Source organism: Canis lupus, chromosome 7 (genome assembly GCF_003254725.2).
Source record: "Canis lupus dingo isolate Sandy chromosome 7, ASM325472v2, whole genome shotgun sequence".
Lineage (NCBI taxonomy): Eukaryota > Metazoa > Chordata > Mammalia > Carnivora > Canidae > Canis > Canis lupus.
This window is the reverse complement of record NC_064249.1, coordinates 28,211,890-28,225,418: the sequence shown is the minus strand read 5'-3', so window position 1 is coordinate 28,225,418 and position 13,529 is coordinate 28,211,890. Positions and strand designations below refer to the sequence as shown.

At 38.5% G+C, this 13,529-nt stretch overlaps 1 protein-coding gene across 1 annotated transcript in view; it reads left to right on the top strand.

Annotated features, from left to right (window-relative positions):
* Positions 1-6,638: 6,638 nt before the first annotated feature.
* NTMT2 (N-terminal Xaa-Pro-Lys N-methyltransferase 2) overlaps positions 6,639-13,529 on the top strand; it is a 19,727-nt gene continuing 12,836 nt past the window's right edge. Inside the window, exon 1 of the mRNA XM_025430388.3 lies at positions 6,639-6,896. Coding sequence (XP_025286173.1) covers positions 6,743-6,896 — 154 coding nt within the window. The 5' untranslated portion in view covers positions 6,639-6,742. The remainder of the gene's footprint in view (positions 6,897-13,529) is intronic.

The following is a 13,529-nucleotide window of genomic DNA, read 5'->3' as shown; positions in this document are numbered from 1 at the left end:
AGCCTGACAACAATTAAAATTTTTAAATACTTTCTTGTGCTTAAAAATAATGGGAAAATTTCAAAGCCCGAGAAACAAAAAGGGAACTCAAAGTGACAATGAAAAGTTGGAGCTGCTACCATTACATCCCATGGAATTAGCTGATTAATACTTATTTTTATTAATATAAACATTTTAATTATTTAATCATGTTAATATACACATTTTCCAAGGAAGGCAGCAGAGCAATGAGGGTAGGGAAGAGTTCCTGATTATATTTGTATAACTGTCTAATTCTTAAAAAGAAAAAATAATCTGAAGCTTACACGATATATTACATTTGACAATATTAGATGGTAACATGAATGCTTGTTTTAGTCCAGGTAGAGAGAAAGGGGAGAGAGAATATTTTATTTTGTATTATATGTTGTGTATGGAGCAACCTATTACTTTCAGTACTTAGGGCTCCTAAAAATTTATATCTGGTCTACATATATGTTCAGTTTCACAATGTCAGAGTCTGGTTTAAATAGAATGCTTCACCCCAAACCTAGTCTGCTAAATGCACAATGGGATAAGCATGGAGGCTCATATGCTTATGAAAACACTGTCAAATAGAAAGCCAGGGGTAAATTAAGTAGGAGCCAGGATATCAGGTACAAAGGAAGTATGATGAAGGGAAGTGATGGGAGCATAGCACTGTTTTCAAAGGTAAGTCTACACAGAATTCTCATATATAAAAATTAAAGTCTGCTCCTCTGGTCCATGGGAGGGTGGGGTGGCCAGAGACCACCTGCTTGTCCACCTCACCGTGCTCAGTGCCTAAACTATAAAGAAGACCTATTAGTATAGAGAAAACAGATTCTCTTTACATTCCAATCCACATTTCAACTTCTTTTCTCAACTTGCCTTCCTACTGACAGGGGAAATAAGAGTTGAAAATTGAAATATGAGGATGTCAACTTGAGACTTCATCATATTTATTAACTTTATAAGTAAGATGAAGAAAAGAAGTACAATTTTATTTCCTTATATTAATCATTACCTAATATTTTTTAGTTGAGGAAAATGTGCAAAGATTAATTTGTCTGGATAGTGTTCTATGCACTTTTACCTATCCAAAGTCCTATTGAAATATTAAATTATGGGAATTATGTGAAATCAAGCTTCATTATATTTTAAAGGAGAGTTTGATAAGAAGTTGAATGTTCTATAATTTATATTATCTATATGTGATACAATAATATATATAATGTTTTATAATTTTATAGTTTATACTTTCTTCCACTAACATTAAGTGATGAAAAGGAGAAAAGTACACACACACACACACACACCAAACAAATGCTTTAGACAGGGACATTATTTCCTTTATTAGAGATGTGAATGTATTTTTTAAAAATCTAAATGCTTGAATGCTTGGGGAATCAAACCCCCTAATGAAAACTAGGCAGCCCAGTTGAATTCTCCTCAGTACGACAGGAAGGAGTCCTTCAGGGGCCACTCCAACCTTTCCATCTGTTAAATTGAATGACTTGACCTGAAAACTATGGGCTTAACTATTTCTTCAGCTGCAAAGGGTCACTTACCTCCAACCCCATATTCATTTAATAAAGAAGGTGAAGTTAAAACCTGACTGCTAACCTTGAATTTAATTGGTTTATATACCGAACAGACAGCATTTCTGTACTCTATGAAGTTCAATGGTGGATGAAAATAGTCATCTAAACTTCTTCTTGTACTATATATTCCAATCACATATCAGGTAATGGATTTTGTGAATGATTTCCAAATTATTATCAGGGTAACATTGATTGAAAGTCTCTTCCTTAAACAAAACAGGATAAAGAAAGAGGCAAATACTCTATATGAAGTTGGACCAGTACAGGGTGGAGTAATGCCTGGTGGTCGGTTTGAGTTGCTTCTTTTTTGAACAATTTTTTATACTTTTGTCTCATTCTAACTTGAAGTCTACTTCCATACCCACCTTAGCAGAAAGACACGTTGAGTACATCAGCCAGAATTATTCATTCTGTATTCTCATTAATTTTCACTAAAACCTGTATATGATGAGAATATACATTGAGGATTTTATCCTAAATTTAATTTCATTGATTTGAGGTTATTATTTTAGCCTTCTAAATCTACCTCCCTGGGTTGCATTTGGAAATCCTCATTTAGGTGCTTTTTATTTTAGTCTTGTTTTAGCCACCAATCTATATATATTATTCTTCATCTTTTTTTCTATAGGATTGTTTATACTGTTCTTATTTTTTGTAGGAACTATGAATTTAATACACAAATTTTTATTGATCATTGATGCTCTAAATATTTATTATCTTTTTGTTAGCTGACTTTTCACTTTCTTTATGGTTTCTTTTGATGACTAGAAGTTCATTATTCAAATATTAATTTAATCAAATTATTTAACTCCAATTTTTAAAAAGATTTTATTTGTTTATTTGAGAGAGAGAGAGTGAGCGAGCACTAGCAGTAGAGAGGCAGAGGGAGAAGCACACTCCTCACTGAGCAGGGAGCCCAATATGGGGCTATCTGGATCCCAGGACACTGGGATCATGACCTGAATGGAAGGCAGATGCTTAATTGACTGAGCCACCCAGTTGTTTTTTGCATCTTAAAAAAGATGATCTTTTTTACCCTGGTATCAGTAAATGTGTTTTTCTATAACTTGTTCAAAAGTTTTAGAATTGTGCTTTCCACACCTAAACCTTCAATCTATCTGGAGTTAGTTTGTGCAGGAGGTGAGTAGGGATCCAATTGTACCAACATCAGCACTCTTATTGAAAATATTTTTTCTCTGTTGCAATACAATCTCTATCTTATATCAACTTACCATATATAAATAGATCTGTTTGGGAGCTCTATCCTGTTTTCACAATCTTTTTACCTATTCCTGTGCTAATAACACACTGTTTTCATTTTCTTTTCCTGCAGTAGACTTTTTTTCTGTTAATCTTTCTGTGAGTGCCTATGAATGTGAATTCAATCTTGGCCTGAAGCTAACTTTATTTCATCCTCTTTGTCGAATTTTCAATTTCAAGGATTATGGAATTTTAATTTGATAAGTAGTTTACATTTAGTGGAATTTTCCAAATATTTAGCTTAGCATACTACTGGATGAATATGTTTTCTACATATTTTTTTCCTTTATCTTGTTTAGTTCTGAGTCTCTCTTCATGATCCCTTGTGAGAAGGCAAACCAATCTGAATAAATTCAGAGTTACCACCTTCTCTTGTTACTGTCATGTTTCTCTACATTCATTGCTTTCTTTTCCTGCCTGGAAATTAAATGCCTGTAGTAGACTAGAGATCTATGTCTTAACCTCACTCACTGTGTGAATACAGGTGAGTGGTGTGAGGTGGTAACAAATAGAGCATTTTATCTGCGAAGAAAAAGTTATTTGCATAAGGAAACAAATGCAATGAGCCAGAAACTGGTGCAAGCTATATCAGTATGAGAAATAGGTACAGTATCTTATGTAACTCATAGAGATAAACAAAAGCTGACAAAGGCATTTTGTATAAACCAATGAGTATTTCATCCCCACTCAGGAATTATAGGGATATTAGAGCATTTAATAATCCTTTAATAATCCTTTTCCAAATATAAGTAATTAATATCCATTTTATAGTGAAGAAAATTAGTTCTTTCTGTAAAAACTGATAAACTTGCCAATTATCATTGCCAAATAAAGAATAGTGGGTAGCTGAGGTCGGTGATTGCCAATCGCTCTCCTACAACCAAACATCCCAACCTTTTCACCATAGGAAAGGTCATCAAAACATCACTGATGTCAAAGTTAAGAACCTGTTAATATATGTATTGACAAATGCAAATAAAACAAAGGAGGATCCCTTAGTTTTCTTCTGCTGCTACTTAGTTTTTCTGATAACAATAGAAAATTCTGAAGGATAGATGAATGAACTCTAATAGCACATTTCATTTGGACGTCTTTTCTTTTTAACTTTGGAATGTATCTAGTACAAATAATCTCCTGGGTAGATGGTGAAATTTCATGATAGGAGGAAGCATACATTGAAAATAATCCAAGAAGGCTGTATAGACAAAGTAATTTCAAAACCTATAACTTATCATCAACTTTCTTCCAGAGATTATAATGATGATACCTAGCATATCATATATATGAATATATACTGTGTTCCAGGCACAGTAGTGTTTTACAGGGAGTATATTTGGTTCTCACAACAATTAGATGAGATATGTACTATTACCATTACCCTCATATTACAGAAGAGGGAAGTGAGGCTCAAAGACTAAGAATTCGTCAAGGTTGCCCAGTATGTAAGTGGTAGAAATGAGTTTCTAACTTAGCCAAATCTGTTTCAGTTAAGAGCCTTTCTTCTTAACACAAATGAAATGCTCAGTTTCCCTGTTCTGTTTGGTATCATCTACTTCATTTCGTTATGAGAAATGAGTATAAATGAGGCAGGATGGGATTTGTGTTAGCTGAACTCCATGTTTCTAGCATAGAAAACTCAGCTTTGGATTCAACAGATTTAGATAATGTACCGCTTCCAATTGAAAATCAGACCTGAGAGAACACTGTATTGATTGGCTCAGGATGGGATTTTGTGCCCCTCCATGAACCATTCACTACAGCAAGGAGAAAATGGATAACTTGGATTGCAGTTTGGGCAATTCCTGAAGCCAGGGATGGGGTCAATTTCATCAAAATGGGATAGCTGCCGTTTGAGGTAGAGTGAGAGCAAATGGGGAAATAGATAGGAAAATGAAGGAAAATAAGTCAGAGTCAAACAAATGGAATCTTTACTTCCTTGCCCAGTAAGATTAACATGGAAATTAAACATAAAGAAAGATCATGTTTAGATTCCACATCTTAGAAAACTTACACTGACAATGTGTGAATTAGCTATTTATTGCTATATTGAAACAAATTATTCCAAAATTTAGCTGCTTAAAAGAAGAGACATTTATTGCTGTAGGTCAGTAATTTGGGCATAGCTTAGCTGACTCAGGGACTTTTACCAAGTTGGCTGGGGGAAGATCTTCCAAGTTCATTCAGGATTGTTGGCATAATGTAGTCCCTCCGTTGCACTCCAGGCCTGTTGCACTGAGACAGTTTCCTTGCCATAGAGTAGCTCACAACAGGCATTGTCTTCTCTCGGAAAAAGCAAGTAACGGAGCAAAAGAAAATGTCCAAGATAGTCTTTTTATAACCTTATCTTGGAAGTGACATCCTGTCATGTCTGCCATATTTTATTCTTTAGTAGTGAGTCAGTCAGTCTACCCTACTTTGAGGAAAGAGGATTACACAAAAGTGTGAATATCAAGCAGTAGCAGGGGATCTTTAGGAGCCGTCTTAGATACTACCACAATGTGTGCGTTGGTGCATCTGTGTGTATGTGTCTATGTTTGGAGTTGGTGGGGAGTCTGGGGTTGCACATGATATGGTTGCATAGAGTTCTTATGGACTTTCCTATTAGGGACATTAGAGGAATAAAATGGTAGTGGTATTTCCTATAGGAAACAGATGGCATTTGCAAGTTAAGAGTTTGAGCCAGTTTGATAAAGAGACTATTTACAAAGATGTAGGCAAGTATAGCAAAATTGTAAGGAATAGTGCATTACTCCAGGGCTCTTGACAGTCTGGCATGTCATTACCCAGAGGGCTGAAGCAGTAAAGGAGGGAGCAGTTATCAGACGTAGAATAGGATAGCTGTATGGGAAGATGCCAGACAGGAGTTATGACTTTCCACCAAAGGAAGCAGTCAGCCTATGGCATCTCCACAGGGAAGGTGCCAGGGAAGTAAACACATCAGCTCACTCTCCTCCAGTCTTTTGCTGGCACTACCCATTGGCTGAACCCAACTAGAACTGAGAAGGCAAGGGAGTCCACTGATGTTGTCAACACAGGTCGGCCTCCAGGGTACACAGTATGTGGGAAGAGTGGAGAATGAACCCAGAGGGATGATCAGAAGTATAGAAATCAAGTGAGGACTTACGAGGAAATCATCCCCACAATATACAGAGAGGAAGAAACAGGCAAAGTAGGTGTTTTTTAGAGCAAGCTGGATGGGAAGGGTTTAGTTTGCTGGCAGAGATGGGTATATAACATCCAAACAGGCTTTCATCTAATTGTGTCTCTTATAGAATCCTTAAAAATGGGAAACACGGATCCACCCCTATGAAATGATTTGGGCAAAATTGCACTGATGAGAGGAGCCTGGTTGGCTAGGATGACTTTGAAGGGTCCTTGTAACTTGAGGATTCTATGTTCCAGGAGGAGTGATGGAAATCAGGAAACAGAATCTCCTGCAAAATATTCCCAATGCTTTGAAATGGAAATCAGGCTATTCCAATTTAGGAATCAAATTAAAGCAAATAGTCAGGGTGTTAGCGGGTTGAGCTCCTCCCTGTTTGAAGTGGCAGCTAAAGAAGGGACGCTGCTTTTTACTGGATGAAGCAGGATCTCACTCAGCCTGTTTTCATCTTTACTTAGCACCTGCTGGCTTGGAATGGTGTCGCCCAAGCAATCAGAAGGGGGTGGGGGGTTGGGGTGGGGTTGGAATGTGCCAGGAGCTTGACCTCCCGCGTCTGTGGCCCCTCCCCCACGCCCTATGACAGCTTCTCCTGATATAGATGGACAGGGGCTGGTTTAAAATGACAGTCTCAAGTTCGTGTAGGAGGAGAAGGCTAATTCAAAGAAACAGCCAGGCAAGCTTCATTTCCCTGTAGGAATAATTATCATCCCCCTTCACCATGGCCCACCTGGGAGCCCATTTTGCCTTCAGATCCCGCTGGCAGAAGACCGACGATGAACTCTGTCGACATAGCATGTCCTTTATCCTTCACAAAGCCATTCGCAATGACTTCTTTCAGAGCTATCTCTACCTGCTGGAAAAAATTCCCCTGGGTAAGTGAGTCAGAGCTACTAGATAAGGGACAAGAAAGGGGCACTGTGTGAAGTCGTGGGACCTCTGCCAGGAGTTAGGACAAGGACACTTTTCATGTAAAAAGAACCCATAACCACTGTCAGAGGGCTTAAAGGGTTCAATGGCATTCTTTCTTGCAGGGTGCAAAGATCAAGTGCTGCCTGGCAAGTCAGTCCTCTATTTTGGGATTTCCATGCATTCTTCGGCACCATGATTTGTTTCCCTGGGTGTTGGTTTGCCCAAGTATCAGGCTTACAGAAATTCATTTCCTAAGTTTTGAAGGACATTTTTAATATTTGCCAAAATTGAGAGGGAGGCAGGGGAAATTAGGTAACTAAAAGATGAGAGTATTAATGCAGTAATATGTCAACTAAGAGTTAAAAAGAAAGACTAAACAATAATAGATCAAGGACTCCTTGTTCTTTCTCTGTGTGTGTGTACATTAGCCCACACTCCACACCATCCTTTCTGGCTTTCCTGAGTCACAATCAATAGTAGAGGGCCAAAAAGGAGCAGGTTTTAGTCGGGTCTTTGAATATTAAGAAAAAAACCCTGGGTTGGTGGTATGTCTCCCTTTTCCTTATTTCCTTTAGCTTTCCGGGAATTAGACAATAGGGCAATAAAAAGCTTATCGAGTTTGTCTACACTGGTTTTCTCAGCCTCTGTGAAAAGTGTTACTTCAAGGAACTCTTAACAGCACTGAAGAGGAAATAACTTACGATTAAAGGTTGAAGTGTCCCCCTTTGATTTATATTTTCCCCCAATGAAAGCAGGACCCAGTATGTACAGCCCCAGTCTGTTTTCTTAAGGCTGCCTGAAAGCCCCATTGTGCACTTGATGTGGCCAGGGTTTCCAGACATCATAGGCACTACTTAGTTCTGTGTATTGCATTCAAGAAACTAGATGCTAGCAGCCTACCAAATTTTCTTTTTATAAGTCCATTCTTGAAGGAATCTTTAACTCTAGACATACAAATGCTTTCATCTCATACTTATTCAATGTTCCTTACCAAATTTCCTTATTTATGATACTATTTGACCCTCACAGCTATACTATGGGATAGATAGGATAAGTATCATTATTTTCTCCTCCCGCCTTCACACCCCTGCCCCCATCTTATTTTTTCAAACTGGGAAAAGAAAATTCAGAGATAATGAGGTATAACCTAGACAGGTCTCATGTTGATGTCAAAGAAGAACCCAAGATGAGGGGCACTTGGGTGGGTCAGTGGTTGAGTGTCTGCCTTTGGCTCAGTGCGTGATCCCGGGGTCCTGTGATAGAGTCCCACATCGGGCTCCCTGCTTAGTGGGGAATCTGCTACTCCCTCTGCCTATGTCTCTGCCTCTCTCTGTGTGTCTCTCATGAGTAAACACAATCTTTAAAAAAGAAAAAGAACCCAAGACGAGGGCTCTTTCTGGTAGATCACACTGCCCGTAAGTAATTCTTTTAGGAAATGTTATGCATCTCATTTGCATCCAAGTGGAAAAACTAGAGCAGTCCATTTGGAAGGTGAGGATGTTCTGTTCCACACACTAGCACAGCACTGCTTTTCTAAAGATACTCTTGAGAGTCTTGTGCGTGTCACATCTCAAGAACAGTAGCTTAGTGGCCTTAGCTACAGTAGTCTGGGGGAAATATATCAATTACAATTACTAAGATACTCAGGATGGGGCAGATGGCTGCCAAATTTTAAAAATAATTACGATAGAGAAAAAGGAACTCACCTCTGAAAGTAGTGAAGATATATTAAAAAGAAAGAATAAAACAGAATCTTCTGAAAATCAAGTGAAAATCAATTAGGGACAAGAAGTCTATAATTTATGTTTGGTCTCAATTATATTTTTAATCCATAAAGTCATTCTGATTTTACCTATTTTTCTCCTCTATTAATATGCTGATGGTTTCCAAAAAGATTTCCAATCTTTTTAAAAATTATTGACAAAAAAAAAACCAAACATTTTAACAAAAGTCTTCCATGGAAGCCCATGGAAGTTTCCATGGAAACTTTCTTGTTTTTATAAAACAAGAAAAAGTGAAAATTTTCTGCTTAGGGTTGGGGACAGAATCTGTTTCTTGCTCTGTCCTCCTAGCCTCACCAGTGGCTTCTGTAACAACCATTGGGTTCCATAAACATTGTTTGAAAACCCTTAGTCCAATCCCAAGCCAAAGATGACCCCATTTTACTTAGTTGGTTTTCCATAAATAGGCAATGCTTCTTTTCTCTGATTCCGATGACTTGTCCCAGGCATTAGTTTCCCCTGAGAGTAACAGAGGTAGCCCCATCCACAGTATCGCTTTGATTTTAGCAATTGGGGGCTATATTAGTAAGTATGGACTATGCTATCCTGCAATAACAAACCAACCCTAAAATCTCAATAGCAGAACGTATAAAAGTTAATTTTTTGTTTTTGCTATATCATTTCTTTAAAAAAAATTTTTTTATTGGAGTTCAATTTGCTAACACATAGCATAATACCCAGTGCTCATCCTGTCAAGTGCCCCCCTCAGTGCCCATCACCCAGTCACTCCAACCCCCTACCCACCTCCCTTTCTACTACCCCTTGTTCATTTCCCAGAGTTAGCTGTCTCTCATGTTCTGTCACCCTCACTGATATTTTCACTCATTTTCTCTCCTTTCCCCTTTATTCCCTTTCACTATTTTTTATATTCCCCAAATGAATGAGACCATATAATGTTTGTCATTCTCCGATTGACTTATTTCACTCAGCAGAATACCCTCCAGTTCCATCCATGTCGAAGCAAATGGTGGGTATTTGTCGTTTCTAATGGCTGAGTAATATTCCATTGTATACATAAACCACATCTTCTTTATCCATTCATCTTTCGATGGACACCGAGGCTCCTTCCACAGTTTGGCTATTGTGGACATTGCTGCTATAAACATTAGGGTGCAGGTGTCCTGCCATTTCACTGCATCTGTATCTTTGGGGTAAATCCCCAGCTATATAATTTCAACATGCATTATGGGGGTTGGGTGGGGGAAGCTGTGTTCCACATAGGCATTTAGGAATCTAGGATGATAAAGGCTCCACCATCTGGAACACTGCTATGCACCATGGTAAAGGAAGATAGGAGCTAAAGTTTTGCCTACTAACCCTTAAATATTTTGTCCCAGAAGGACATCCATTACATCTGTTTAGAAACCATTGCCCATAACCAGTTACGTGACCCTGTCTAACTGCAAGGATGCTGAGCAATGTGAGGGAATATAGGTATACCCAGTCACTAGGAAATGTGTCTGCCAGGGAGGAACCCATTGCTTTTTAGAGATAGAAACACCAGACATTTCTGCTTTCTGATCAATCTAGTGGAAGAGACATTTATGGAACTCTGTCATCCAAAGTCCTGTTCTGTGTACTGGAGAAAATTCAAACAGACACAATCTCTATTCTTCAGGATTTTATAAACTGGTAATGGAGGCAAATCCACAAATAATTTTTTATTAATCCTTAAAAGGTTTAAATTAGGATTACAGGAGGCTGTTAGCTCTTTCATATACTCAGCTTTTTTGCAGTGTTTTCTTCTCATGGCAGAAGCTAAAGTCCCTCTAGGAGACTACCAGCTACTTGCAGGTGCAGGAAGAAACCAGCACATATGTCTCATCTGCCACTACAACTTTTATCCAATCACAAGTTTTCCCCAAAGCCTTGATTTTCTTGCTTAAACCTTGTTTTTTGCCCCCAGGAGATTGTAATTTCTATTTATGGAATACGTGTACCTATAGTTCCCTGATTGGACTCTAGTTTTCATGTCCTCTTCTATATCTGTATAATTTAGCACTTACCATGGTTCCTGGTGCATAGAAAGAACTTGATATCTGTTCACAGCACATTAAATGGCCCCTTAGTAATAATTAGTTGCAGGTCACAAAAGTCTTGAGTTTAAATTCTGACACTGCTACTGATGGAGAAAGTCACCTCTGCAAGTTCCTAAAGTCTCTGAGTATCATTTTCCTCAGGGCAATTGGAAGAATTAAAAGTCATTACATATAGTCAATGCTCAATAAGGATTAGTTTTTTTCTTTCTTTCCTCAGAGCCAGGCCTCTTTTAATGTCACCATGTGGTCTTCCCTAGAACAGGCATTACCAAAAATGGTAGGCTCAGCTCCCTGTATGGGACTCTTCAGGTGGCAGGGGATAGTAAGCTTTTCAGTTTGAAATGAAAACTTAGCCAGTAGATGTGCTCTCTCCCCAGCTCCACTCAAGTGTGTTGGAATCAACTTCCCCTCCTTTTGATGATTTCAGAACTTCATAGAAATGAAAATAAAGCCCTTCTTTGAAAAGGTTAGGGAATGGCTACTGTAGAGTCAGCACAGAGAATGTGTTGTTTGGGGGTAATTCTGGAAAGAACAGTGGCTAACCAGACTCTTTGATTCTTTCTTTCCTGCCTTCCTCCCTGCAATTGCCTGCATTAGGTAGCCAGTCCCACACAGTACACTATGAAAGGACATTCAGTCATGGGGACATTTGCTGGAATATCCTTGGCTAGCTTCAGAAATTCGTGGAGAAGCAAGGGCACGCATACCACAAATCTCCAATGAAAGCTTAGCTATGCCACTGATTACAACACCTCTTCAGGAAGGAATGGAAGCAAGCTTGGTACTGTTCTCAGTGCTTTGCATGTATCAGCTCAGTGACTCTTGACAGCATGCCTATTAGATGGTACTGTGCTTTTCCCCACCTTGTATCCAAGTGACTGATGTGCGGTGGAGTTAAGTAACCTGCTGAAGGTCACATGACTGTGAGTGGGGAAGCAGGATTAGAACTCAGGTAGTCTGACCACAGAGTCTGCCCTTTTTGAACCTCAAAATCATGCTCCCTTCCAGTGAAAATGTTAACTTGAATTATGTAGGCAGCAATGTGAGTTTTACGATGGTTTTTGACTCGACAGGAACATAAAACCTAGTCTATGAAAAGCATCAGCTTTGTACTGAGATAATCAACAAGGTAGGCAGGCCAGTGAGTAGGTCCATTTAACCTATTTCTACCAGCACAGGGTGGGGCATGGAATGAATGATTTTTCCAAAGGTGTCTATTTATGAACAAATAGGAAATAAATAGGAAAACAATTGTATACATCTCCAGTTCAATTTGTGTACCAGTGCTCAAGGGTGAAATGTTCCTAAAAATTAACCACTCAATAATCCTTCTAGCACTATGCTATCCAGTGTATTCCCTAGTACATAGAAGTCAATGACTATTTGTTAATCATATACTAAGAGTCTATTATTCCTGCACGTCATTAAAAGCTTAGTCTGACTTCACATTTAGAACAATGGTTCCACAGAGTTCAGCAGAATATGGATGGGGTAGGACCTGGTTCTGACACTTTGTTTCTGTATATTAAGTTATTAATTCTGAGTATCTCATCACTTATCTGCAAAATGGTAATATAACACCAGTTTTGTGTTATCATCATGAAGATTAAAATAACGTGAAGAGATGATATGAAAATGCTTAATATAATATCTGGTGCATGGGAGGTACCCACCAATTGTTAGTATCCACCCTTCACTTACCTCTTTCTATAGGAATCAGTCTCTAAGGAGGAAATTGATAACAACGGTCACCTCTTTGTCATCACAATTAAAGACCAGAGTTAGTAAAAACACTTCCTGTAAGACACGTGGGACTGCCAAATAAAACTCAACATATAACCATTGGTATTTTTCAAACTGATTTCACCCCTGTGGCATCATGGCTGCACAACTCACTGAGCAGTGATAACATTGTTCAAATGTTTACTGTTACCTTTGCAATGCAGACACTGCAAGATGATTTTTCTCTTTGAAGAAATGGAGAACCATATGACTTCCTTTTTTATTTAGCAGAGTTTCAGATATACACACACAGGATGAGAGGGATGAAATATGGGTTTTGGATTTAAATAGACCTCACTTTAAATTCCAGAAATGTCCTCACCAGTTACTCGATCTTGGGCAATTCAGGTATCCTCTTGCAGCCTTGTGTTCTTCCATAAATAACAACATCCATTTTACCTATTCTGTTAGACATAAATGCTAAGCATAGGTTGCGCATACAACCATGTTTGATCAATGGTAGTTACTATTTTTTATAATATGGGTATTAGGATAGATATAAACTCTGCGAAAAGTGTAACCTGTGTCACTTATGTCAGCGTTTTCCTATAACCACTCTCTACTTTGTTGAACCTGTGTTATTCAAAGAACAAAAAGTGTGACAATATTCATTTAGCCAATGAATATTCAAAAGAGTTCTGCTATGTGTTAAGCATAGTAGTAATTGATGGGGTTGCAAAGACAAGATACAGCCTTATCCTGAAGAATTCAGTGTAGGAGAGAAACCCACACAGTTTTTGTAAAATGTGGAAATAGAGCACTAGAGACTTTCACAGGATGCAGTGGAGGTGCACAGGACACCTGGCGACTGCTGAATCAGTGTCTGACTCTTCTGATGCAAATCCCACGATGAGAAACCTGTCCCTAATTCTTGGCCTGCCTTCTAGCCTTCTAAAATATGATAGTAGGTGAGGTTGAAAGCTCAAGTAGGAATAGAGTGTTGAGAAGATGTTTGGCCAAGTGGGTATGGGATGTGACGTGGGGTGGTAGATCC